The sequence below is a fragment of the Anomalospiza imberbis genome, chromosome 6, assembly GCF_031753505.1.
Source record: "Anomalospiza imberbis isolate Cuckoo-Finch-1a 21T00152 chromosome 6, ASM3175350v1, whole genome shotgun sequence".
NCBI classification, from domain to species: Eukaryota; Metazoa; Chordata; class Aves; order Passeriformes; family Viduidae; genus Anomalospiza; species Anomalospiza imberbis.
The window spans coordinates 14,215,902-14,243,770 of NC_089686.1; the positions used below are offsets into that span (position 1 = coordinate 14,215,902).

Genomic DNA, 27,869 nt, shown 5'->3' on the forward strand with positions numbered 1-27,869 from the left:
AGGGGTTTCTCAACTCCTCCTCCAATGTACTGAGCTAATAGATACCTACTTACAGAGGCTTTTGAGTCATTATCACATGTTAGACTTTGATATGTGCATACCATAATTACAGAATGAAAGTTACTTCCATTTTTTATTGCTTATACTCATGAATATATTATTGTTTCTTGTGCTCATGAACTTTATTTTCTTTATTTGCTTATGGAATCTGTAATCTTATATAAAGTCTGCAAAGGAATTATGTTTGACTGACTTAATACAAAATGGTAATATAGTCATATATTTTGTGTAATGATAATGTATTTCTTCCTAGGATCAGCAATGATTTATTGTTGTGGGAACCCACAGCTCCATCTCCTGTAGAAACTTTTGAAAACCTTTCTTATGGTGTTGGACTATCTGTGGCCAGCCAGCTCATCAACACTTTCAGTAAAGACAGCTTTAGTCAATTTAAATCTGCAGTTCATTATGGTAATACACTGAATAAATCATCTAGAAATATAGTGCTTTAGAAGTGTAATTGAGTGAAGCGATTAAGGTGTTAGTGGAAAGATTTTGTAAACTTATGGGAAAACATAAATTAAAAAAAAAAGATAGAATGCTGTTGAATTGGGTAAAATAAGTGTGAAATTAAATTGCATTACCAATGGAGAAATAGTGAGTTATTGACATAATATGTGTACTAGCTAGAGAATGAGTTGTACTTCATTTTATCTATTAGATGATGAAAGTGGATCTGAGGAAGAAACACTGCAGTATTATTCCACTGTTGATCCAAACTATCGTTCACGCAGAAGGAAAAAGCTTGACTCTCAGAATAAGAACTCACAAAGCTTTCTGTCTGTTCTGCTAAATGTTACACATGGATTAGTGTCAATATTCACAGATGTAAAGGTAAGGCACTGGGGCTGGAACAAGTCTTTTGTTGTTTGCTGTATGTACTTATCTGGAAGGAGGTAGTGTTTTTAACAGTAATTCTGTAATCTTTATACTACTATAACTAGGCAGTAATGCGACACAGTATTTTGCAAATTCTGTGTACTTTGCTTCATGTGAGAATAAATGAAATGTAAGCAGGAAAACATGTATTGGTAGCAAGTGTTGTGTTAATTTAGACTGCCTAAATGCAGCAAACTGTCAACAAACAATAATTTTATCATTTCTCTTCTTCCTTCAGCAGGAGGATGGAAGTACACTGGAAGGAAAATATGGTGAATTTTGGTTTGAGTTCAATGGTGGTTCCCTTTTCAGTGTGACTAAATATGAAGGCTTTGAGGACAGACACTATGTTTGTCTCCATTCTAGCAGCCTCAATTTATATCATCAAGGTAGGAGTGGGATTGAGGTGGCTTTGGGGCTAAATTTGAAATTAACTAATCTTGAAGTTTTTTAGGGAAAAGGCTGTATTTTTTCTGTTTTCTCTCATAGTGTGTCATTTGGCACAATGAATATAATTTATGGCTAATGTTTCTAAATGCTGCAGTAATGCAGCTTCATTATAACTGTATTTAGTTACAGTTTAGCTCCAACTTTCCAGACAACTGCTCATCTTTAGAGATATTTTGATTCTCTGGCAAATTAGCTGCACAGCCTATTCTTTACTATGAAAATGCATGCTTCCTACATGTTATTGATTGTTTAATTCAAAAACCTACAGGTTACCAGTGGCTGCTGTGTTTTTCCTCAGTAGCTAGTTGTCATCCACAGGTGAAGAATTTTGGCTGTGTAGTTTGTCTGTGTCTGGTAACCCCCATGTAGTTAAACCTTTCAAAGTTTCCCCCTCAGATACCTCTGAATCCGTGGTACTTGTAGTTCAGTGCAAGGCTTAGTTATTGTGTGTTTAGGCTTTAGCCTGGCTCTGTCTCATAAAATGGAGAGGAGACACATGTTCTTCCATGTAACCTGTAGGAGATTTCTGTCCTTTATTTCAATTTTGCTATTTTGTTGAGCAAATAAAAAACTCAATCCCTAATAGCCACATTGAAGATTATAGCTAGAACTGTGGTTTTAAATATTGGATCACCCATAACCTTCCCTTCACAGTTCTTGGTTGTGCATGACTAACTTTGGTAATTAAAATAATTTTGTAGGCATTAAGCATAAAAAGTATTTTCCTTCACAATTTATCAGTAACAGCTTTGGTAATTCATTCCAAAATCTCTTTGCAGGTTTGGTAGATGGAGTTGTCCCTTCCTCTGAAGTGCGACTGCCCAGCACAATACGTCCCCATTGGTTAGAGCCTACTATTTGTTTTTCTGAAGAGGATGGTCTTAGTAAGACTACTTCAGATGGTGTGGGAGTGGATAGTCCAAGTATGCTGACTGTTGCAGTCAAAATCCAATCAGATAAAATAGAGAGCAATACAAAGGTTTGTGTTATTTGTACTTTTATAAGATGAGTTTTCTCAGTTGTATGGAAGCATCTGGACATGGAGTTAGAAGGGTTATAGATGAAGAAGCCATATAGTTCTTAGACATTCATTTTCAAGCTATAATTTTCTGTTAGAATCTTTTGGGTGGATTATAAAATTTAAGCAGCAGCTTAATTTACTAATTCTTCCAATGTTTCACTTTGCTCATCATGCTATTTGTTTACTGAATGCATTTTTTGAATAGTTGGCCTTTTTTGTTTTTGTCGAGTTTCTCTGTTGTTAAAATGGGCAAGAACAAATATAGAATTACACTGCAGTTAACTAGCAGTGTCATCTAATAGTCAGCCTTTGCTTGCCTATTTGGAATGGGACTGGTAAATGACAGTGCCATTCATTAGTGTGGCTGACAGAGGACCTCTTAGCTGGCAAACAGGTTGGTTGAGTTACCTGAAGAAGGGTTCTGCAGACCACCAAAATGTTGTGGGGGTTCAGTTGTCTCACATGTTAACTACTTTAGGTTGGTACTCCTGGTAATTTTTGCTGAATCCCAGAGTGAATGTACAGGCAGCCTTCCTTCCTACCACCAGCACAAAGCTGCCATTTCTGCACTACTGCCATTTCTGCACTATCCTGTTGCAAAAAGTATGATACAGTATTATCTAGGGTTTCTGTATTGGAAAGCAGGGTTTTTCTAGACACCAGGAGATTTTTAGGAGCAGGAGGATGACACAGTTTAGTAATCTAGATTTGAAATAGTTACGTTTCATGTAAGCCAAGTCATGCAACTTTGTTGCGCAGGAATTTCTGGTTGCTGTTGGACTACGAGGAGCAACCCTTCAGCACCGTGTGTTGCCTTCAGGTTTAAGCTGGCATGAGCAGGTCAGGTTGCTACCATTTTCTTGACTACATCTTCCATTTCAGTCTCATTGCCTTAACTATCAAACTAAATCGTGATTGAAAATCTTGATGTTAGGCTGTGCTGTATTATCATACTCTGCTTTTGAAAGTGTTATTCTTTCTTTCCTGTTTCTCTTTGAGACTATTGGCAGATGATAATACTTGTAAATTATTTCTTGTTTATTCACTTGGTACTGTTCCTCTCATCATCCTAACTTTCTGCCCATAGCATGTCATGCCCATAACCTCTTGGCGAGGTTTACTTCATTCTGTTGGGGTTTGGGTTTTGGGTTTTGTTTGAAATTCAGATGAAAAATCTCTATAGTGCAATACTATTCAAGTATGTAAATAATCCTTAAATTAAAAATACCCTCAAAACAAGCAAACCTATTATTTGCAGTTCTGAAAGCATTTCTATATTTTTCCCTTCTGCTCACTTTATCCCTCAAGTCTCATTTCTCAGTTATATATTTCCTGGTTTGTATTGCTGGAAAAGCAGTACTGGAGAACCTGGGGGAGGAGTGAGCAGCAGTTTACACAAACATTCCTGAATGAGAAGGATTGTAGTCATAGGTAGGTATGGATGCAGAGGTAGAGCACAGGAGACAGGACTGGAGTCCCTTGCTCTGTGTGTGAGCACGTGAGGCAAGACTTGCCATTAGCACACGAGCAGTGTCGTTGCATGTACCTGCCCCGTACTGGATTACAGACAGTAACCCTTGACACTCAGTCTGCTCCTGTTTATCTCCAGTCTGTATAATATGCTGATTTTTACGTGCATTGTTACTGTATGACTGTGTGGAGCTGAACCTGGGGCTTTGGATTCTGCTGTGTTGTGATTTTCTCCTCAGCATAATATTCCTGTGGGTTTGTGTAGCCTGCTTTACACCCTGTTGCTTCTTTGCTCTATGAAATTTTTCTCAAGTAACATTTCCAAGTGTATCACAGGCAATCTTTTTTTGAGGGGGAGGGATCAAATGAAAAATTGTCCAAAGAGGTAGATAGAAGAAAAAATTAAAAGACTAGCACTGATGGTATGCCCCAGGCCTGGAATATTTTAAGAACTTCTTTAGTAACATATTTGAGAGGGAGCTATGACAGATCTTGTGGAGGAGGATAGCAGCTAGTTTTCTGTGGTAGTGCATGAAAAAGCTGTTTATACAATGAATGTGCACATGGTTCTGAGTGTATTTCCTATATCCACCCCTCAAGAAAGATTTGAAAATAACTTGAGCAATGTAGAGTTAACTAAAAGTTAACTTTTCAGAGAGAGAGCAAGGAAAATGCAAACACTGTAATAACAGCTGCAAAGAGGGATGAATAAGACTGTATTTGGGCAGTGTTTTAAAAATGCATTGTGAAGCTTTGTTACAAGGAGCCACTTGAGTGTATCTGGACTGGTCTTTTCCATACCTTTGAAGCTGCAGTTTTTATGGGTTTTTTTGTGTTGTTTACATTTCATGCTTCTCTCTAATAAGATATTGAGTAAGCATCTTTAAATATCTGAGGCTGTTTACACCTTTTCCTTCTACTAATCTAACATTTTATTGTCATACCTGTTACAGATTTTCTTTTTTGCTCTTTTGTGATATGTAGTTTTTGTTAATTTAACAGCTATTGAAGTATTAATATGTTTGTGATTTTTAGATTTTATATTTTTTGAATATTTCTGATGAGCCTGTTCTGGGATATAGTCCTCCAGCTACAATTACAACTTTTCATGTACACCTGTGGAGTTGTGCTCTTGATTACAGGTAAGTAAAATGAACGTGTCACTTGACACTGCAGCTGTATACTTACTCTTCAGGAATGTTCAAGTTTGCATACTATAAATAATAGTTATTTAGGCACTTTTGGAAAAAAATACTTAACAGAGATCCCTTAACTAGAAGGAATTTAAAGTAGGGTATGACTTGCCTAGGTCTGGGAAGATGGAGTTAGGTAATCTATAAGGCTTTGAGTGAACTTCCAAATAGGTACAGAGCACTAATTTGTTTTTCCAATTTGTTATTAGGCCCTTGTTTTTGCCAGTCAGATCTCTACTTACTGTTGAAACGTTCAGCATTTCCAGCAGTGTTGCAGTAGATAAATCCTCTTCTACTCTCAGGTATGATTTTAATGATTATGAATCATGTAAGCTCCTGTAAAACCTGTAATGCCTGTCTGCCTTTTTGACCTCAGAAGATTTCGCATTGTATAAATGATCACACTGGTTTCCATCTTTTGAAATACACTTTGCTCGCATGTAACACTTCTGTTTTATTAGCTTAATTAATTTTGTTTATTTATACTTTTTAGTTGGATTGCTTCCTTTAACAACAAGCAATTCAGCATTTTTAATAAGATTGGAATGTCCTGAAATGAAGTTATGTCTATTTTATGAATTAGTAAGACTTTAAGATTTCTTATAATTTATTACTTGGTGACAGTATATTAATTAATTGAATATTTAATGACTAATGAAAATATCTATAACTTATAATAATTTTCTTGCAACTTCAGTTGAATATTCATTCTGTTTTACTGTTCTGTTTTGAAATATCTACCAAGGTGATTATTTTTATTGATAAAACATTTTAAGTGATCTTCGAAACAAATGTTCTGTTAACTTTATTTAGTGAAAAAATAGAAATAAGTGTGAAAGATTAAGGCATTATTTCTTATTCTAGTAGGGATCAAATATATAAATTGAAATTTAAGAAATATATAATTAGCAATGGGGAAAATATCTTACAGTGGTTAATTGTCAATAGATTAGAAAATTATGAAAGGTTAAAGTGAAGAGTTTGGATTTAAGATATGCTAGATATATTAAATTTTTTTTTTATATACTAATTTCTTTTGACTTACTAATTGCACAGCATTTCTTTAGCATTTTTATTTCATCTTGGTTTTGTCTCTTAGGATAATTTTAGATGAAGCCGCTTTGCATTTGTCTGACAAGTGCAACACTGTCATGGTGAACCTCCATAGAGGTAAGGATGGTTTAGATGTGATTAATGAAACAAAATTACAGGCATATTCAGCATACATAAAGGTTATTGAAGAAGAGGACTGAGGAGATAAGGACCAGCAAGTCTCTTTTCTTAGAAATGAGATCTCATGAGATATATATTATAAATAGTTGAACTGGAAAGGTGCTATATGGCACAGAGTTGTAGGTTCTGAAGAGAATTACACCAGCTGGGTTGCTCTCATTGAAATAGTAAGAACCTTTAAGGACTGAGGAACTTGAATCAATATTTACCAAATGAGTTGGAGAAATAATGAAACCTTGTGCCCACAAAGGTGTATTTAGCTTAGGTAAGAGATCTCTAGTAGAGGGCACAGTAAAGGTATGCCTGTTTTGTTTGAATAGCAAAAGAGACAAGTAAGAAATTCATGGTGTTGAGAGATTAGTACAGTATGAACATGTGTTATCTCTCACTTGGGCTAAAAACTGATAGAATGTTTAGTCATTCAGCTTCTGTGTACCTTGGTTTCTCTAACTCACACAGATGGGATGGAGGTAAATATCTTAAAAGATTACACTGCACACAGATGGTGGTAGTGGGAGTGATACATTGGACTGAAAAGGTTCAAGTTCTTCGTTTGAGTAGCTGAAACTTGAACTCTGAAAGTAATCCTCATAAAAGAAGGAAATGGCTTTGATTCCATTACAGCTCATGCTCGTTTTAATGGGTTTCTAACTGTAGGTGTATAGGGTTTTGTTATTTTCTTAGTAATTTTTTTGATGATCATATTTCAGATTATGTTCGTGTTATGGATATGGGACTCCTGGAGCTAACCATTACAGCAGTAAAATCTGATTCTGAGGGAGAAAGAGTAAGTATTTAATAACAAAATAAAATATAAAATCTTCATGAGTGATTGTGATTTGAAAAATTACTTTATTTTACTTAAAATCAAAGAAGGTTTTTCGTGTTTACTTGTATTTTTTAACTAGTTAAGTAAAATAATTTAAAACCCACTGTGTATATGCCATTTTTATGGAACTTGAGGATAATTTCAACTTAATTCTTCTTTTTTCATTGTTGCTCTCTAGACTAAACCACGTTTTGAGCTGCACTGTTCCAGTGATGTAATCCATATTCGTACCTGCTCTGATTCATGTGCTGCACTAATGAATCTCATACAATATATTGCAAGTTATGGTGATTTACATCCACCTGCTAAGACAGAGGTTAAACGTGGAGTTAGCAAGCCAAAAATGAAGGTATAGAATGGCAAAATGATAGCAATTAAACTTTCTGCTTCTTGGTAATATATTTTAATTTTAATCCCCATTCTGTTTACAAATAATATGAGATTTTCTGCAATGAAATTAACAAATTGTATCTAATTCAAAATATATTTCGGAGTTAAAATAGAAATTTTTTTCTGCTTTGGTCCCTGAATGTTTCAAAACATTCTGCAGTTTACCTCTTGTACTTTATTCTTACCTAAAGAAGAAAATTCCAGGACATACATGAGCTGTCCAGGTACTCTGATCTAAATACCCTGCACCATGATGTTCTAACCTACTTTATGAATCATCCAGCTTGGTGTTTCAGATCACTTGACTATTTAACAAGTTAAGGTGTTTTTCTCACAGTTTAAAGGTGTGAAGCATGCTGTTCTAGCAAAATCTTTTTTGACATTTATTGTTTTTGAGTTGTAACTATGTATAGTTCCTCTCCTACAGGTAGAGACCTTTAGCCAGCCATCTTCCCACGGACCAGGCCTTGCTGAGTCAGAGCAGCAGATTTTACGGGATTTGATGAGTGATGCCATGGAAGAAATTGAGACTCAGCAGACTGCTTCTGCCATCAAGCGAGAGTCTAATGGTGAGAATCCCCTGAATACATACCCCTACATATAAAGTACAACTTTTCTGGAAAGAAAGTGGGATTGAAGGTTTTGTGTATGTAGAGATGCTGCAATAAGAATGGGAGCAGGTACTTATGATGTCTGAAGTCTTCAAACTATGGAACAGATTATTGCTTTTAATAACAGTAATGCAGAAGTACTTTGTGATTCTAGTCAAATACACATTACTGAGGTACTGAAAGCAGCAGGGAGGAAACTGTCTCTGGGACTCTGGCAAGACCCAAATTCTGTAGGAGTATTAGTTAGTTGGGGGAATCAAAGATCTCTCTTCTGTATGTGAGGGAGGTCTGGGAAGAAGGTACAGTTTCAAGTCACAGGAAGAACTTTTTAGCTATAAAGAATTATTTCAGTTAGCAGGTAGAACAAGATAGTTGATGTTATCACCAGATTATGGCTACTGTATCATGGCTAGAGTGTAATTCAAGTTTAAATTTGATAAGGATTTTGTACTGCAAGTAGATTTCTCTTCCATTACTATTTCCATGATGTCTGGTCTTCTTTTCTGTAGTGGAGGGTGAGCAGTCACTGTAGTACTGAAAGGTTTTGATTGCTGTGGTCTTACTACCAGAATGAGAAACTTGAGAATTGTATATTATTTATAGTAGGAATTGATTCAAGATATAATAAGCAAATTTCCTTGATATAATTGAAGTAGCAAACATGAGTTTACTTAATTTTCATATTTTGTAAGGCTTTTTCCACTGAAACATGTTTTTTCTCCACCCTCCTTCAACTCTTAGGAGTTTTAGATGACAAATCTCAAACTCAGGAGCCATCTTGCTCAGATCTCTTCCTGTTTCCAGATGAAAGTGGAAATGTCTCACAAGAGCCAAGTCCCACTTACGCTTCATTTACTCATCACCTGTTAAGTGAGGCCATGGGAGATGTTCCAGCAGAAAGTGATGATTTCTGCATTCTTTTTGCTCCTAAAGTTGCTGTTGCTGTAAGATCCTTTGAAAATTACTAAAAGAAATCCATATATAAACTGAATTAGAGAAAAGCTTATGTAAAACCTGAACAAATAAGATATCATAGATTTCTGTGATTGCTTAGTGATGCTTTTCTGTTTGGAAGGAATTCATGCATTGTTACTGTTAGGAATGAGAGCAAGTATTTTCAAATAGATACGTTTTTTTCTATATCTCAGCACTATGTAATTGTTCTCTCATCTGAGTGTTACATTAAACTGTATTGGCAGTTTTCCTACATTTTAGTCATATTTAATCATTGTCATATCAACTTAAAATAACGGCATAGTTAGGAAAAAATGTGTTAAGCAAAAACCAGCATTTATCAAAACAGCAGCTTTGCATGTCTTCAAATATTTTGTTCATTTCTCTCTTAATCTAAGCTCTCAGTGTTTCGAAGGACCTAAGATCCTTGCCAAACCTCAGACAAAAACTTGTGTGTCACTTTACACCAATATCTGTCCTCTGCATATTGTCTGGTGGTATTCTTCTCAATAGACAGAAGCAGTTCTTGGGTCCCTGATTAAAAGCTGCATTTTCCCAGTTACAGTTGAGCTTGTTTGTTTCCAAAAGTGCTAATAGGGTGGCCTGGGCTCTTCTGTGGTTTTCTGTTGGCTTTCAGCTAGTACTTAGTTTTGTTTATAGTTTGGGTGGGGAAGTTGTTTGTTTTGGTTTGGTTTTTATTGCTCTTTTTAACTACTTTGCAGGTTCTACTTTTTTCATATGCTTTTGTCTGTACTTAATAAGAAAAAATTCTAAACAGATCATGTGTTGTATAAGCTTTAGAAGACAATACAGAAGTTTTCCTTTTTATAGGAAGGAATTAGACATCTCAATAAAGAAAGCAGATCTCACCTTTTCAATGCTATGTTTTTTTTTTAATTAGGAAAAAGAGGAAGAGCCAGTTATAAAAATAATGGTTGATGATGCAATTATCATAAAGGAAAATCATTTCAGTCAACCTATAAAAAAAACAGATACAAGCAAAGCTCCGCTTCATTTTCCTGTTCCTTTGGTACGCTATGTTGTAAAGGAAATATCCCTTATTTGGCATCTTTATGGTGGAAGGGATTTTGGGACTGCACCACCAACCTCTCCAGCTAAAAGTTTCATGTAAGTGTTTGGTCTAATTATGTGGATTAGAAAATTTAGGAATACTTTATTTTCTTTAGATTTGGAGCAATCTTATTGTTCAATCTCAAGTCTCCCTTGCTTGCTTCTTGGCTCCCTTCTCACAAGGAATCAGTCATAGAATGGTTTGAATTGGAAGGGATCTGAAAGATCATCTAGATTCTAACTCAGCTGAGCTCCACACATCAGAGTGTATTTTTCCTGTGTCTTAACCTGGTCAAGCTGGGGATGATTTTGCTGATTTTTGGAGGGGGGTGGAGGGGATGGATTTTATTTTAGCTAATATTGGTTGTCAAATTTTCCTAAAGAGATCAGGACTTAATGAGCATAAGTGTCAGATTTACAGGATGTCATGTGAGCTAGAGAATAAAATTGTTACGGCCAAAACTAAGGAAATGTTTAATGAATGTTAATTTGGTAGGATATATGCACCTGGCATTCTGCTTAGATGTCTGTTACTTGAACAAAAATAATTACTTGGTTAACTATAACATAATTTTGATGATTTTTTGAAATACATTAAAATAGTAAGAAGTTACATCTGGTGCATTTAGTTTTAGATTAACAGTGAGATAACTTTAATTTGCTAAAGTGTATTTTTCCTTTTAATTTCCCCAGAAGTCCCCATAGTTCTCCTTCTCATACACCAACAAGGCATGGACGGAATACAGCATGTGGAGGAAGAGGAAGAAACCCAGACTTCCTAATGGAAATACAATTAAGCAAGGTGAGTAAAAGAAACAGCTTCAGCCATGACTCTGTGTGGTTGTCTTTACATGTTATACTCCTTTGATAACACTTTTCCTTTGGAGTTCAGTACTATTTCTTTCAACAGTGTCTACATCTGAGCAGTTTGATGGTGATGAAAGTAGAATTTGTTCAACAAAAACTGTTAGTATTAGCATAGTATCTACTTGCTGAATAAGATTGTTTCTAAAGATGGAGGATATCCATTACAATATTCTTAAAAGTTTTTGTTTATTATAACCAAGTTTTGCAACTGCTGTTCTGTTTTCCTCTCTTCAATTCCATTCTGAATAGGTACCCCTGTTATGAAATTAAGTGTTCTAACAAAATAAGCAAGACATAGATCTTTTGAGAATATTCAGTGTATCGATTTGATAACTGGATATGAAGTAACATCTGGTTATATCAGAGTATTGTTTCTGGGTTTCTCCTAACATATTTAGCACCCTTCAGGCATAAGTATCTTACAGTTGTTTTTAGGCTGTGCTTAGCTCTAACATAGGAACTAGATGCTTTTTTCTGGTGCTGTGAATAATATTGGCAAGGAGTTAAACATATTTAATGTTAAATGGATCAATAACAAAATCTTTTTAAAATAAGATATTTTCAAACATTTCCATAAACATGAAAGGCACTACATAAAAATAAAGGCCTTTTTATAGTCTCTGTACATTTCTGGAACTCAAAATTCATCCCATTAACACCTCAAGCTTGCCAGAAATATGTGATATTTAGGGTAGCCTTTTCTAGAAAAAAAACATGACAAGAGGAAAAAGGGAAGCATTTAATATTCCATCTGGAAAACTTCATATGTGGAATGATAGCCATCTCTCAATTTGCAGATACTTAATGAGAGTTGGTGTTAGCACTGAAGCGGTAGAAAGGTTTTTTCCCCTACTTGGAGCCCTGACTTGGTACACGGCTGGGTAGTAATGTTTACGGAAATGAAGGAGAATAAAAGGTGTCACAAACGGTGTTGCCTTGGAGCCCAGCGTGGGGCTGGCAGGGGCCGCTCGCTGTGCGCGCCCAGCAGCGTTCCACTGCCGGCCGGGATGCGGCGGGATTTGGGGATGGTTTGTAGGTCACCACAGCTGGAAAGGAGAGCTACATCAAGGGGTGGCCAAACGAAGATAACTTAGAATTTAATGAAAATGCTGAATTAGATTTATATGGAGTAAAGTGAGTAAGAAAAAGGAAACAAGACTGCAAGAAGCCACTTGAGAATTCAGTTGGTAGGGAAGAAACAGTTTTTCTTAGGTATTAGAGGGTGAAAGATTTAAGAACTGCAGGATTGTCTGGTACAGGCTTCACCATGAAGTAAGAAAGATGTCAGGATTTGAGGAAAAAGCTGAGTCAATGTTTAAAAAAAGTGAAATTCATTCTTTATCTTATGTCAGTAAGATTTCCTTATCAAAGTCAGTACTCTTTCTTTTGGCTTGAATTTACATGCTAAAATACGAACATTTATGCAACTAGAAATTGCAAGATTTCTACTGCTAGATATGTAAAAACTTGAATAGTGTTCAGAAATCTTAATTGTATTTCTGTAAATTTCAAATAATAGCTTTAAAAGTTCTTATATGTGGTATACTTCCCTGATTTTTTTTTAAACACCATTTAACAACAGGATACTTCTTTATTAATGAAGTTGATTATGCTGGTTTTCTTTCCTTTTTAAAAGGTCAAATTCCAGCATGAAGTGTATCCTCCAGGTGGTGCAGAAGGTGAATCATGTCTGTTGGAGCAGCCAGTGTCACGACAAGTTTTTATTGTTCAAGACCTGGAGATCAGAGATCGCTTAGCTACATCACAAATGAATAAATTTCTCTATCTCTACTGCAGTAAGGAGATGCCCAGAAAAGCACATTCAAACATGGTATAGCTATGAAATGTTAATTTCTTACAATTACAGTGGTAATTATCATTGTGGGGGCTATATGCACTTCTTAATCTTGCAGAAGCAGAAACATGAGCTTGTAGAACATTGAAGTAATATAATTTGCTGATAGTTATTTGCTTGACTTTTTGTGGATATTAAGACTAATTCAAAAGTCATTTTGAATGTCAGCATGTCAGGTATTAATGGGTTTGAGATTGTTGGTTAAAAAAAAAACATGTGCGGGACTACTTTGGTAGCTTTCACAGTTTCACATGCAGATTTGTATTTTTATGGTATACAGTAGTCTTACTGGTTCTATAAAGGATGTAGTAATTTTTGGGGGGGTTTCTTTTAACTTTACTTTTTTATAACATTCAGAGGAAGGTTTTATTATATATTGTAATTGCTAAGTGGAATCATACTTGTACAAAGATTTGGCAGTAAGTGTTTTTCCTAGCTGGTGTTCTGAGATTTAATAATTGTGAATTTTAGTGATTTTATTTATCTTGTTGTTTTTTTTCAGTTAACAGTTAAAGCTTTACATGTCCGTCCAGAATCTGGCAGATCCCCACAGGAATGTTGTTTACGTGTTTCACTAATGCCACTTCGCCTCAATATTGACCAGGTTGGTTGTGACAGTGCAAAAAAACAAATCCTTTTTTCTTTATTGAATGATACCTGGGGTTTCTTTTAACCAGATACTTTTAGCCATTGTACATATTTTACGTTTTACTTTTTCTTGGTATGATACCTTTTTATATTTAATCTTTGGATCTCTGTTGTTTCATTTATAGCCATGCTAGAACTTGCCTTCTGCTCTAGCTATTACAAAGACAATATGGTTTTAAATAAAAACTAAGAATATCTTTAGGCAAAACTTTTCTCAGTAAGTTTTCCTCCTGGAACTTCTGATAATCTCAAAGGGTTTGGAATCACAGCTTTAAAAAATAACTACTTATGCTTCAGTGATCTGGTTTTGTTTGTTCATGAAGTGACTTCATTGTTTTTAATTGAATAAGATTAATCATTAATCCTGAAGTGGATCACAACATGTTGGTCAAGGGCACTTGACACTGAAGAAATGCTTCTATAACCTGAAGGCTTTGTCTGGCTATCAACTGCAGAGGCAGGAAGAGCAGAAATTGTTTTACTTTCTTTAGCAGGGCTTTGTGCAAGGTATTTTTGATATATTCAAGAAATATTGGGGTTTTTCTAAATCAGTAAGAGTATGTCTGTGCTGGCAAATGTGAAGTGCAGTTATTATTCTTTGTTGAGGCATTTCTTCCTTAATTTGTCATCTTCAGAGAGCTACGTGTGGTTTGGGTTTTTTTGGAGCATAATTAGGATTTCCATACCTTTTCTTTCTTTCAACACACATTGGAGACCAGGTTTTCATTTCACCCTTAGTAAAACTGAGCTCTGTCTAGTGTGCAATAACTTAGTCTGTAAAAAAATGGCCTGGAAATACTGCCATCTAGGGAGGAAATATGTTCCTTCTTGGTTACTTTTTAAAGTCTCTTATGTTTTGTACCATAAAAAAAATTCACCTTTACACCTTCTATGAAATTAACCACAGCTTCTTGGAAGCACAGGGTTGCATGCAGTCATTAGAAATACTTATTATTACTGCTTAAGCTGTCATTCTTACCAGCTGGAAGTAAAAATGGAAAAGAAAAGTCCAGTTGTCATCAGTGATAGGATGAATAAGGCACCAGTGTGATGCATCTGTCTGAAAAGAAAGCTGGGATGTCATAGCTTTATGATATTATTAAGACATTAATATCATAGATATTAATGACTTTTAATGAAGCAGTGATGAGCCCTGATTTGTAATGATTTGATTGACTTTGACAGTACTAGAGAAGAAGATCAACTATATTTAAATACCTTCTACTGCAAATCAGACAAAAGTTCATAGCCATTAAAACACCTGGGTTCTGAAACAGTCTCCAAAATGAAAGCAGAAATGATGAAAATAACCTTGAATTTTTTAAGACCAAGCTAGATAGATAATGAAATCCTGTTATATGGAACAGGGAGCAGTGGCTAAGAGGGTCTTCCTGGTTTCTGTCCTAGATTTCTATGTGATTTGTGCATATGTTAAAGGATCAAAAAGAAAAAAAAATGTTTTGTTTCATATCTGTGTAGAAATAGATCTGGAATAGTAGATAATGTTTTTAGAGAATTAGGTCTTTGTATTTATTTTAACCTGATTGTATTTTACTTTTTGCCATTAGGATGCCTTGTTTTTCCTGAAGGACTTTTTCACTAGCCTTTCTACAGAAGTAGAACTCTTAGTTACTCCAGATCCTGAAGGTATATTTCTAAAAAAAAATCTAACATAAATGTGCTGCTTCTTTCTCCTTTAATTTGTGTACATGTCTATAAATTCACACGTGAATCTTCTGTGTATAAAAACTTGTGTTGGAGTTTGAGCACTAACATTAATGACTGATTTTTTTAGAACTCAAAAGCCTTTGGTATTTAAGCTTTTTATTTTAGAAATATGAACATAGGTCTTCAACACCTGGAATCTTAATTCTATAAAACATTTAACCAAAATTGGAGCATATTTAATAAGAGCTTCTGGAAAAAACTGAGGACTGTGTATATACTATTGGCATATTGTTATTGTTATTGTTATTATTATTATTATTATTATTATTATTATTATTATTATTATTATTATTATTATATTTAAAACTAATACATTGTCCTGCTTATTTATAAAATTGAATTCTATGTTAGACAACTTCAAGCTACTAGACAAACATAATACTTTATGCAAGGGGTATATAATGTCTATATGTCTAATGTCTATATGCAGTTGAAGCAATACTTCTTATCAATTGCATTATCTGATGCAAAAGCAGTATATATTGAAAAGCAGATTTCCACTATTAATTATATTTGGATATTTCTTAGCAGCTATACTTTACCTGTTTGTGTTGAGATGTCATGCTGAAATGCATAGGTAAAGAAGCACTCTGCAGTACTGCCATTCAAACCAGATTCATTATTTATGTTGATGCACTAACCTCAACTTCAGCTGCATGTAATAGCTTCTGTCAAAAACTGAGAGAATCTAAATATTGCCCTACTAATAAGCATTAGAATTTAATAAGGACACAGTAATTGTGTAAATACAATCTGTCTGTAATCACTGTGAAAAATATGAGTCACTTTACTCATATTTACTCAAAGTGTGTAACTTCTTTTCTTAGTTAAAAAGTCTCCTGGTGCTGAAGTTACGTGTAGTTTGCCCAGGCATGTCAGCAGCCTTAAGGAACCAAGTCCAGTCATTTCTTTTGCATCACACAAGCAAGCAAATGAAAATGGCAGCATTGATTCCATGGATGTGGTTAATGGCGATGATGACAATTTCTCACAAGAAACGACATCATACAGTGATCAGCCAGTATTTTTCAGGTAAACTTTTCTTACAAAATGTTTTAAGAAAGTGTGGTGATAAACTATTCAGACCTTCAGGCAAGGTGCATTTTTTGTTTGTTTATTGGTTGCTTGTAGAAAGCAAATGTATTTGTTTTTATCACTGGAAGGTCACCAGTGATTTCTGTGAACTTTTGCACACTACTGTGCACAAGGAAGTAAAAATGAAATCTCTGCCCCATAGAGAACCAGTAGTTAGATGTTTTACAAATGCATAAAAAGAGCAGTGTTTGTACTCTCATGTCTAACTATAAATTATCTAGTATAATCAAAGATGAGAGTATATAAAGGAAGAGGATATAAGGATACAATGGAAGAGGTATGAAATTAAGCTATCAGAAGAGAAACTCTAAAGTAGTCACTTCACTGGGAAGTGACTGTGAAAATTGTAGTTTGTTACACAGAAGGCTTTTCATGTGCCTTCAGATCATAAGTGCCTCTAACAACAGATGTGTGCTGTGGTAAGCAGTGCAGAGTTGTAATAGCAACTTGTAATAGCATAGCTGTGGTTCTCTTTCACCACATACATTACCAACAGAATTTTTTATCAAGTTCCACTTGCAGGACTAAATTTTGCCCACAAAATCATCATTTTGTGGGTATTTTCTTGTTTTTCTTTTTTTAACATACTCACTTGCAGGATTAGTAGCACATTTGCAGGACTTTTAGATTTATTACAAATGCTAGCTTGAAATACATGTAAATAAACCAAGAAAAGCTGAATTCGCCATTTCAGTTTGTACATTTATTCTGAAGTACTAACTCAGTAACAGAAGGATTTATGGTTTACAGAAAAGGGTGATATCCTATTCCAGGAGAATGGGAAGCGATGAGTTTCATTTGAAAAGGAAATGAAATTATCCTTCTGATGTTTCTCACTATAATATTTCCTTTGTATGTCCCAGAGAATTTCGCTTTACATCAGAAGTTCCAATACGGCTTGATTACCATGGCAAGCATGTATCAATGGATCAGGTTTGTGTATAATGCTGATGCTATAGAACAAAAATTTGATGTTGTTTGTTTTGCTTTCCCCTCCCTGCTCCCCATGAATGGGGGTATATTTTTATGCTCACTACTCATAAATGATGCGATCATGACAAATATAAAACACATTTTTCCCCCCTTAGTTTTAGTAAAGCTTTAACCTTGTTTCACTCTTCATTGTAAAACTAGGAGTGGATCTCCCAATATGATTAATCCAGGATAGAACTTGAGTGTCACATTTATGAGCTCCATGATTGGCTTGAAATCATAGTGTATAGCTGCAGTGCCCCTCAAAGTATGATACCACTGTCTGATGCCAGAATTGGTGTATTTTATTTTTTCCTCATTGATGCCAGAACAAAATATTATTGTTTGTTCTCCTTGTTTCCTTTCCATGCAGTCTAGTAACATATGGGCCCCAGTGGCAATGGCAGAATCTATTAAAGAAGAAAAAAATGCCCATGGTTCTTGTTAAAATAATGCATTCTTTATCACACTGAGGATTTTTTTATGTCGACTTCTAAATTATTTGCACAACAAGACTTATACTTTTTCATAGCAAATCAGTAAGAAAATATGGAAAGCAGCAACTTCTTGAATTTGCCCAGATATCAGAAATGAAACATGAAATATGGTAGCTTTAGAATGCCTGGAACACACTAAAGCCAGAACTATGTTTGCATAATTTATTATAGCTTATTATTTCTGAAGAAGCCCTCTTGTATCCAGGTGTTTTTCTTTGAGTAGCAGATTAAGCCAAGTTTCCTTTTTTGTAAGTTTCCATGTAACATGATTCGTAGCACTGTATTGAGTTGCATTTGGGAGACTGGGAGAGAATGTTTAGACGGAATATTTGTAAGTAAGAGTTGAAGTAATGAAATAATTTCTCACAGGTTGTGTGGGTTAAGTAAATGTATGTGATAACAAAATATTTCACTTACAGGGAACATTAGCTGGGATTCTTATTGGGCTTGCTCAGTTGAACTGCTCAGAATTAAAGCTGAAGAGGCTTTGTTATAGACACGGGTAAGTTTCTCAAAATGTAGATTAACACTGCTATTGCAAATTTGCAAATGCAAAGCAAATTTTATCTTAAGATGCCCTTCTAAAATCCAGAATGCTTTTTGACTTTACAAATATTTCTTGATTATAGATTTTTTTCCAATGTATATAATTCAAGAACTTCTAACTCAGAACATAATTTAATATATCTGCTATTCTTGATTATAAACTTTTCATTTTAGTTTCATGTTCACTTCCTATGGAGCTGGATGTGATTTTACATATAGTTTTGTACATATATATACACACACATGTATAATCACTGGATGTGATTATATATAGTTTTGTTTTATGAAGCATATACAATTGAAATACTTGGCTCAGCCAACAGCAACAAAAGACATTTGAAGAAGCTTTTCTTCTGTTTAAATGACATTTTTACATTAGTGAATATTGAATGCATTTATCTTATTAGGAATTGTTTGTTTAAAAAAACTAATAATTGTATTTACTTTAGTTTATTAGGTGTGGATAAGTTGTTCTCCTATGCCATCAGTGAATGGCTTAATGATATAAAGAAAAACCAGCTACCAGGAATTTTGGGAGGAGTAGGGCCTATGCATTCGCTTGTGCAATTAGGTAAGTTAATTCCTAATTCTGTTCAGTTACATATGAATGTGTTTGTTTCTTTAAAAACCAAACAACACCTCTCCCCTCTCGAAAAACCAACACAAACCATGTTGACTCCTGTTTTCACTTCCCTTCAAGGCATTCTGCTTATCTAAGAGAACTGTCTGACTTTGTTGTTGTGTCTTCGTTTTCAGTGCAAGGTCTGAAAGACCTGGTGTGGTTGCCAATAGAGCAGTACCGCAAGGACGGTCGTATTGTCAGAGGCTTTCAAAGAGGAGCAGCTTCTTTTGGTACTTCCACTGCAATGGCAGCACTGGAGCTAACAAACAGAATGGTTCAGACTATACAGGTAGAGTCTATTACTCCTGAAGTTAGATGCAAAATGAAAGGTGTGGCTAAGAAGGTGCTCTGTATTAAGCTAATGTCTTAATGCTCTAGATTTAAGGTAGGGAGCATCTATTAAAAAAGAAAAGGAGCTGTGTAAATAGGAGAGCAGAGACTGGGCAAAGTTTGCCGCAGTCCGTGAGGTGAGAACTATGGCATCAAATGCAATGGTTAGAAAATTGTTTTAAAATACTGCTGAACACCCAAGCTGCTGCTTGTTCCGTAATGTCTTTAATGCATTACAATGTGCAGTTTAATATGAAAATGTTAAGCTTCACTAAAAAAATCACTGATGCTGAGAAAGATGAGTTCTTCATGCATGTGTGTTATCCAGTAGTCGATTCTTACCTTTTTATAAAACGTCAACTTCTCTGTGCTTATTTAAAAAAAAAAAAAAAAAAAAAAAAACAAAACCCCAAATCAGTACTATTTCTGTAGATCTACAGAAAGTCTATAAAGCTTCCTGGATTTAAAACTAAGGGAATCTTGGATTAAAGTGTTGATAAATTTATGTTTATTAATATAAAAAATGTAAAAATACAATGAAAATACATTTTTACTACCTAATCTTGCAAAAATAATATATGTTCCTTAGCTTGAACATATGTAGTCAGAAAACCAGTGCTATTAATCACAAGTGGGATTATATGTGTGTTTGTAAGAAATACCATTGATCAAACGTTCAGTTTCTATCTTGAGCATTTTATGCAGTTTAGAGGATGCCTTTGAAGAGACAACAGGTAGGAGCTGTTAGGAGCCACCCAACAGTGGCTCAGGAGTCAGTTAGGGAGCCACTCAAACCTACAACGTTCATTCTATCATTATGGAGTTAATGTATAGTTAGAGCTGCACATTCCAGAAACTGTTCACAAAACTGCAATCTGATGCAAATGTATATTATTTGTGGAATAAGAATTCTTTTATTTCAATGACATCACCCTATTAGTAGTTAAAATTTGTGATCAGGTGCTATAACACATGGTTTACATTTGCTCCTGATGTGCAGGCAGCTGCAGAAACTGCTTATGACATGGTATCACCAGGGCCTACCTTCATTGAAGCAAAAAAGATCAAACGGTTCCCTCGCCATCGCCTGGCTCCTCAGCCGGTCGACCTGCGGGAGGGTGTAGCCAAGGCGTACAGTGTTGTGAAAGAGGTGAGTGCAGAAGCAATTGTTGGGAACCAAAGTTAAGAATCATTTCCTAAAATCTCATTATAAAATAATAGATGATAGTTTAGGCTAACCAAATGGAGAAGGAGATTTCGGCTTTGAACAAAACTGTCTTCATCAATTATCTTAAACCAACAGAAATCTTGAATGGAAAAAGGAAAAACCGACGATGTCAGGCAGATGAATGTGAATAGGACTTGAGTGCTCTGTGGTTGGGATGGTTTACAATTATTCTGAGCCATGTAAACTTGATTTTCTGTGCTGTGTCATCCAACCTTCCCTTCCCTTTCTGCTCAACTGCCTTTGCAGTTACTGTAAGTTCTGAGGGAGGTAGAGTTTAAACATAATGCAGGATTTTAAAAAAGTGAAACCTTTCTCTACTATGACAGTGTATTATAAATTAGAATGCTGACCTGTTTTTATTATACTACGTATTATACTTTGTTAGTTGCACCTTATGTAGTGTCTGTGAAGTAAGGTGTCAGCTGAGTTTCCAGAGAATTTTGTCATTTTTTCAGTAGTTCACAGTACCCCAAAGCTTCTTCCCTTATGGACAAGATGTGCCACCATATGAAATGAAATATTTACATCTCTAAGTCCATAGGAGTGTTATTTTAAGCCTCATTAGAAGAACTCAATCATATTTATATCAGTATTGTTTTACTACAGTTATAACACCAAGAAGAAAAATGCTGAGCAGTTTAAAATTTCCTTTAAATCTGGGAGAGTTTGCTTTTTCTTTTTTAGTGTAATTGATTTCCTTTATTTTCTTAAAGGGGATTACGGACACAGCTCAAACCATCTATGAGACTGCTGCTCGTGAGCATGAGAACAGAGGAGTCACTGGAGCAGTGGGAGGAGTCCTCCGCCAAATCCCACCAACTGTGGTGAAGCCTTTCATTGTTGCAACAGAGGCGACCTCAAATGTTCTGGGTGGAATGAGAAACCAGATCAGGCCAGATGTGCGTCAGGAAGAATCTCAGAAGTGGCGCCTTGGGGAGGATTGAGATTGTAAATCTGGCTCAGCAGGCAGGTAGCAAGGCTGGAAATGCAGAAGAATGTCCTGTTGGCAGCTTTAGTTGGAGCTCACTTTGTTTTGTCATGCTCATCTCAGGAGCAAATGAGGTTTTCCAACTGTTTCTAGCAAAACATCCAACCAAAAATATTTATGAAGTGAAAAGCAAATTGGTACGTGCTTATACTGTCAGCTACCAATACATTTGGTAGATAGTGCCAAACATAGTGAAGCATGCGCTGCCAACTCAGAGACATGTTTGCTCTGTTCCATTTACCATATTTTTCTTGGTAGATTTGACATCTGAAGCAGTAGCCTGTATGGTGAAGCTAAGTGGTTTTTAAAGAGGTTTTCTGAGCATAGGTCAAAGAACTGCCTTCTCTAAAGGGCTCTGCAGATGCTCTTCACTGACTAGAGGATAAAAGCTTTCATTATGGACATGAGACATGAGGCTGTCTAATATGGAAGCAGATAAGATAAAACTGTTTAAGGGTCATAAACATTGCTTTTAGCGTGGCACTTACAGCAAGGACAAGCTTGATAACCATTCAGAGTTTAGATTCAGTGTCAATACACCTACGAACAGAATTTGTTCCTAAATATTAAATACCTACTTTTGTGGGTTTTTGAAGAACCTGAATGTTGCAGAAATGTTCTGTTGTGTTGCACTTTAAAGGATATGGCCTGTATATTGTGCTTTTTTTATAGTGTGAATAAAATGTAATGTGCATTATCCTTTATGTGGTTTAGAAGCTTACACAAATTATTGAAAAGAGCATCATTTGATGATGATCCTACAGAAAAGTGTCTTAAATTTATTTAAACTCATTATATGTAAAAACTTTTTTTGTCTACTCTTACACTAATTACAATGCTAAAAATACCTATTCTTCAGGAAAACAGTTAATTCTAGTTATCACCAACAGTTCTTTGTAAGAATGAAAAATTATAAGTAAAAACAAATTATAATGTCATAGTTAGAAGGCTATACAGGCTTTATTTTAGTAATTTGCTTTTATTTAAAGTTCATATTGTTGCAAAGTTGCTGCTCTCACAAGATATTCTTAATTGAGATTGTATGTCATCAGTTATTTGATAGTGAGTATTTGGGGTCCTTTAATTGAAACTGGGAATGGGTGAGAGGTCTTTTTAAAAAAAAAAAAAAAAAAAAAGACAGCAAAACTTCAAAAATCCAAGTTGGTACTGACATTATTTACCGTTTAGTAGGTGACATGCATCTCTGCAGAGTTTTACTAAGCACCTGACATTGCACCATTTTGGGGCAGTTGAAAGTCTTGGCGATAGATGTGCAATAATGAACTCATTTTTTTTTGTCTTGTATTAACAAAAACTGGAGAATAAAAAGATTCTTTTGACTAGAAAAATACTCATTTTGAATTTCAGTAGATTAAACTTTAAATGACTAGCCAATATGTAAGTTTGCCATAGTTCTGTGCTAGTCATAAGTAGAAATCCTGCCCATATGCCATGTGGAAAATCCCCACTGAAAGGGGGACATCAGATGCTGTTGATCAGACTTCAGTCTCAAAGGGTGATGAGGAAGTATTTTCAGTTTTTTCAATTACCCTGCCTCTAGCAGAAAGTTTGCTGATGGGCCTTAAGGGACAAGCAGGAGTATATGAAGGAAAAAAAAAATATTGCTGCTTGTTCACACTGATACTGTACTAGGTATTCCTGAACACCAAAGAATCTGGCTGGACAGTAAATGATTTGAAAATGTCCCCTCTGTTGGGAAGACTTCTGCAGTCTGCTTTATTTTTCATAAAACAAAGCTCCAGGTGAAAAGAAATTCCTACATAGGGTGAGAGGTGATATTATGAAGTTGTGTTTCAATTCACTGGAATCATTGAAGTTGTGGTACACTTTGAAGACCTGGTTATTTCAACTAAATGACTTGCTGCAAGCAGGAGGAGATGCTTTTGAGAGGAAAAATACCTGCAGATTTAATAATCTAAAATATTTTCTGATGAAAAAATACTTGCTGTAGTGCATACTTCTGTTCAGTAATTAGAGAGCTCTGCTTTAGTGAGAGCTCAAAGCATGAGCATTTTGCACAGGAATGAGTTCCATGTTTGCAATGTGGCACCTCCTGAATGCCTTCTCAAGAAGTGCTGGTGAATCAATGCAAGTAAGTAGCAATGCACCTTTTTCATTGGGAATTAGTATACTAGTAATTAGCTAGTACTAGTAAATAGCTAATCCACTTCATCCACTTAATTAAAATAACACTGCATAGCATAAAACTACATATTTTCTGCCTTTCAGACACTGCTGAAAAGAAGTGGCATTTCAGTGTTCTTTTCTTTTTCAATTCTGTCAAGATCTAATTGTATTGCAAGGTAATTAGAATATATTTTTATATGAGGGCATGATGTCAAGGTAAAACATTTTTATAGCGTGTCTCTCATTGTCAACAATACAGATTGTACAAATTTATTAAACTTCACTTTTCACTATGTAAACCCTCTCATTTGCTGCTTGCACTTTATTGAGGCTTTTCAGTGAAATTGATCTTAAATTTTTTTTCAACATTTTATTTTGGAAATGGTTTTCTAATTTTTGGGTGTATGTTCTGCATTGTTGCAGTGTTTGAAATGTTTAAAAAACTAAAAAAACCCCACAAAACTTATCAAACTAGTCTTTACATTAAGACTAGTTTGCAGAATGTGTCTTGTAGGGCTCGGCTTGTGTTTTAAATCAAAAAGTATCATGTATGAGAAGGGATTCATCAAATGCTCTGCTCAATACTGTAAGTTTTCAAGCACTTAAAAAAATACACAAAATGAGATTTGACTCTGGGCGTATTCCCTGGAAATGGAAGCTTATGGATAACATTACTGTATTTTCCATTAGCACAAGGAGATTGTAAAAAATATTCTTGTACTTGAATTTTCCACTGAAATCAGTTGCTATAGGTATGGGCAGTTTTCTTATTTGTAGAGGCTTTAAACTGGCATAGACAATGTTGTAATTCTCTCCAAACACTCTAACACTACTACTGCTCTTCCTGTTACTTAGCTCAGCACCATCCTAATAGAACTGTCATCCTGGGTTTTATTAAATATCCAGGTGTTTCAAATAATACATTGATGAATGGCCTGGGAGCACCTGAAAAACAGACAGTATCTTTTGTAAAACAAACAAACCATTCTTGCTAAGAATCTTAGCAGTGACTGAGAGCAGCAAATCATCACATGGATGCAAAGGCAGCTTCTGCTTTCTTTCCACTATCTCTTCTAAATCCTGCAGGTTTTTAGCAGTGCGGTGTACCCTATGTGTGCTTGCCTAATGAACAGCATTGTCAGTGACTCACTGGATAATCCCCCGTGAGTTCATCTGTGCTTAAGGCACGTGTCTGCTTCTATTTGCTCCCTAAGTGGTTGATTGTGAACATCCATTGCTTGCTTTCATTTACTGATCCTGAATTGAGTTGCCAGGAAAGGTTTCTTAATAAACCAAAAAGCTATTCAATGGTTATGAACAAGACACTCTTACCAAACATGAAAACCTACACCTGCAAATGTGATACTGATTTTCCTTTGAACATTGAAATGTATGCATTTTGTAAAACAATGAAATCCAAGAATTTGTTTAGAGTAGTTAAATACATCCAAATCTTTTAAGTACCCTAAATGTCCCTGCAGGATAAGTCAGAAAATGTGTGGGTATGTATGTCAGTTTGGATCCTAGTGTGCACAGTTCTTCAGTCTCCAGGCCTCATGATTTAAGCTTCCGACAACTGTTTTAAGTTGCTCTACATGCTGAATCTTGTTTACAATTAAATATTAGATACTTACAAGTCAAATACATAAATACAAATCATGCATTTGTACTGGATTTCTTAACTGTAAGGTAGCTCAGACAGAAACATGGCAATTTGTGTATATGTTTGTGTATATTTTTTACATTTTTGCACTTATGGTAGTTTTGTGGTATTGTTTGTATATAGTTTGCTAGTGTAAAGAATATAATCTCATGAAATAGAAACCACTGTTGAAGGGAATTGACTATTTCAACTTGAGTTATTTTGCATAACGTTCTTGTCCCCTCAGTATGTCCTTGAGAATTATTTTTAACCATAATTTGTATGGCACCAAAAGTATATATTTTAGCGTATTAAAATGCTGAAAGGCCTGAGTGCAAATAGGTTGTCTGTTAAATACATTTAATGGAAAATCCCCCCCCCCCAAATTTGTAACAATGCAAAAATAAATATCTTAATTTGTTCCTTGAGTTGGTTTTCTCTACCTGTGAATATAACTGACACAGAAAACAGTCTCTCAAAGTACCAGAATTAACTGTTAAAGCTAAGTGTTGTACCTAAAAAAAAAGTTTCACTGACTCAAAAAGGGAAAGTTCTAAAATTACACAGAGGACAAAAAGTGGGAAATTAATTAAGCTGACTCATATAACCTGAAACCACTTCTGTTGTACATCAACAAAGATCTCTTTACCTGAATGATCAGATTTTTCCCCCATAGGCCTGTTGCTGCATTTAATTATTAAGAATGTATTTTTTATCTTTGCATTTAATGGAGGCTTTTAAAGCATCATAACCTTCCAAACCTTGTGAAGAGTGCAAAATAATTAATTCCCTTCAGGATTCTTCTTTCATGCCCACTTCATGTGTGTTTAGTTACAAGCATCTGAAAAGAGATCTTAGAATTCTGAGTACAGGGCAATATTGAATTCTGGTGCCAGTGCCAGATCCCTGAATAGTGTGAGAGGTGGAAACAATTTTCTGCAGTGTTTTGTAATGATGTTATGATTTGGGGGGTGAGGGGTGTTGCTGTATAAGGCTGGATCACTATTCTGGCAAACAGCGACCCTCCATTTAAGAGGGGAGCTGACTCCCACCCTGTGTGGCTTCTCTTCCCCCAACCCTTTTTTGTTTAATAAGACCTCATGGTGGATTAAAGGAAAGTATCTGAGTTCTTTATCTCTTTGCAATACTAGGGGACTTACGACACTCCAACTACCTGAGAATTTATGGAAAGCCACAGGGAAGTCATACCAACCCAGAGCAACATGAGCTGGTATCCTTGATCTCTATTCCTAGCTGAGGATGACCCAGGCTCAAGTGTTCTTTTATTTTCCCATTAGTGAATTTTGTTAGCAACATTTGAAATGCGACATTAAATAGTAAGGTATTTTCTGCCAATTTCTATTTCTAGGAAATAGTATCTTAAACCATCTCTATTAACAGAGATTATAAAAGTAATAAAGCTGTCTTTTTGTGACAGATAATTGAGGTTTCAGTGCTATTTCATCCTGAAGCAGAGTGATTCAGAATTTAGTGAAGGGCAGCAGTGAATATTCATGGCCCTACAGGCAAGTTAACAGTTCAAGCTTTTTAGGTGTTTGTCATGAGGATTTGAGAGATATCTGTAGTGTAGTTCTGTTTTCAGGCTTTTGTTTGTGTTTCTAATTACTTGCTCATTTGTTGATTTCTTTCTTTGTTAAGAGCACGAGTTAAATTTGGCTCTTGCAGGTTGAAGATTGAGGAAGGAAGCCTCCAAGGAGGAAAAGAGATGTGAAACCATTAGAGCAGGAGGAAGGTTACTTCAGAATTAGAGATACGGCACAGAACTCAGTAAGATGGAGCTTGGTCCACTGTAGCTCATGAGCACAAAACTAAAATAAGTAGGAGCTGTTTCCATTGAAACCTTTAACTTGCACCTTTAGTTTTCAACACTTGGTTGTTGTTTGGTACTAAAGATTTGTTGGTGGCTCCAACAACTCCATGAATCTCCCAGGATGACTTTCTTTTTTTTCCTTCTTCTCCCTGATGAGTTTGAAAATGCTTCCTACTGTGTGTACAACAGTCTCAGGGAGACTTCAGGTTGTGAGTTTGAGGATGTTTGCCAGTTCTGCACTGGCAGAACTGCCAGTCATTGCAACACTGGCAGTCCCTGGCCAAATGGCAGGTGCAGGCATGGTGCTGAACCCCAGAAGGTGAAATGGCACAGGGTATGCTCTGAGAGTGCTGATAAGACCACAAAATGGGTTTATCTTTGGTGCTGAACCCCAGAAGGTGAAATGGCACAGGGTATGCTCTGAGAGTGCTGATAAGACCACAGTATGGGTTTATCTTTGGTGCTGAACCCCAGAAGGTGAAATGGCACAGGGTATGCTCTGAGAGTGCTGATAAGACCACAGTGTGGGTTTATCTTTGCTATGCTGAGTGTTGTACAGATCTGTATTCACTGCAGCTGATGGAAAGATAGCACAGAGACCTGCAGTGATCAATGGAGACATGTGCATAACATTTGGTACTGTGGATGGAAAAGTGATAGAAAAGCAGAGTATGCCATGAGAGGATGGCAAAAGTAGTGCTCAGTTTTATA

At 35.6% G+C, this 27,869-nt stretch overlaps 1 protein-coding gene across 3 annotated transcripts in view; it reads left to right on the forward strand.

Annotated features, from left to right (window-relative positions):
• The window catches only part of ATG2B (autophagy related 2B), a 46,126-nt gene extending 20,371 nt beyond the window's left edge, over positions 1-25,755 (forward strand). Inside the window, exons 19-42 of one of the 3 annotated variants that reach the window (XM_068192484.1) lie at positions 314-471; positions 722-894; positions 1,178-1,328; positions 2,169-2,368; positions 3,170-3,250; positions 4,916-5,022; positions 5,283-5,375; positions 6,173-6,243; positions 7,017-7,093; positions 7,314-7,484; positions 7,953-8,094; positions 8,878-9,080; positions 9,992-10,218; positions 10,858-10,963; positions 12,665-12,859; positions 13,386-13,487; positions 15,100-15,178; positions 16,087-16,291; positions 17,218-17,287; positions 18,243-18,325; positions 18,819-18,940; positions 19,126-19,280; positions 20,322-20,471; positions 21,263-25,755. In XM_068192484.1, the coding sequence (XP_068048585.1) occupies positions 314-471; positions 722-894; positions 1,178-1,328; positions 2,169-2,368; positions 3,170-3,250; positions 4,916-5,022; positions 5,283-5,375; positions 6,173-6,243; positions 7,017-7,093; positions 7,314-7,484; positions 7,953-8,094; positions 8,878-9,080; positions 9,992-10,218; positions 10,858-10,963; positions 12,665-12,859; positions 13,386-13,487; positions 15,100-15,178; positions 16,087-16,291; positions 17,218-17,287; positions 18,243-18,325; positions 18,819-18,940; positions 19,126-19,280; positions 20,322-20,471; positions 21,263-21,493 (3,352 nt within the window). In that variant the 3' untranslated portion in view covers positions 21,494-25,755. Of the gene's footprint in view, positions 1-313; positions 472-721; positions 895-1,177; positions 1,329-2,168; positions 2,369-3,169; positions 3,251-4,915; positions 5,023-5,282; positions 5,376-6,172; positions 6,244-7,016; positions 7,094-7,313; positions 7,485-7,952; positions 8,095-8,877; positions 9,081-9,991; positions 10,219-10,854; positions 10,964-12,664; positions 12,860-13,385; positions 13,488-15,099; positions 15,179-16,086; positions 16,292-17,217; positions 17,288-18,242; positions 18,326-18,818; positions 18,941-19,125; positions 19,281-20,321; positions 20,472-21,262 lie in introns of all 3 variants that reach the window. The other 2 variants (XM_068192482.1, XM_068192483.1) reach the window with 2 other exon arrangements.
• The last annotated feature ends 2,114 nt before the right edge of the window (positions 25,756-27,869 follow it).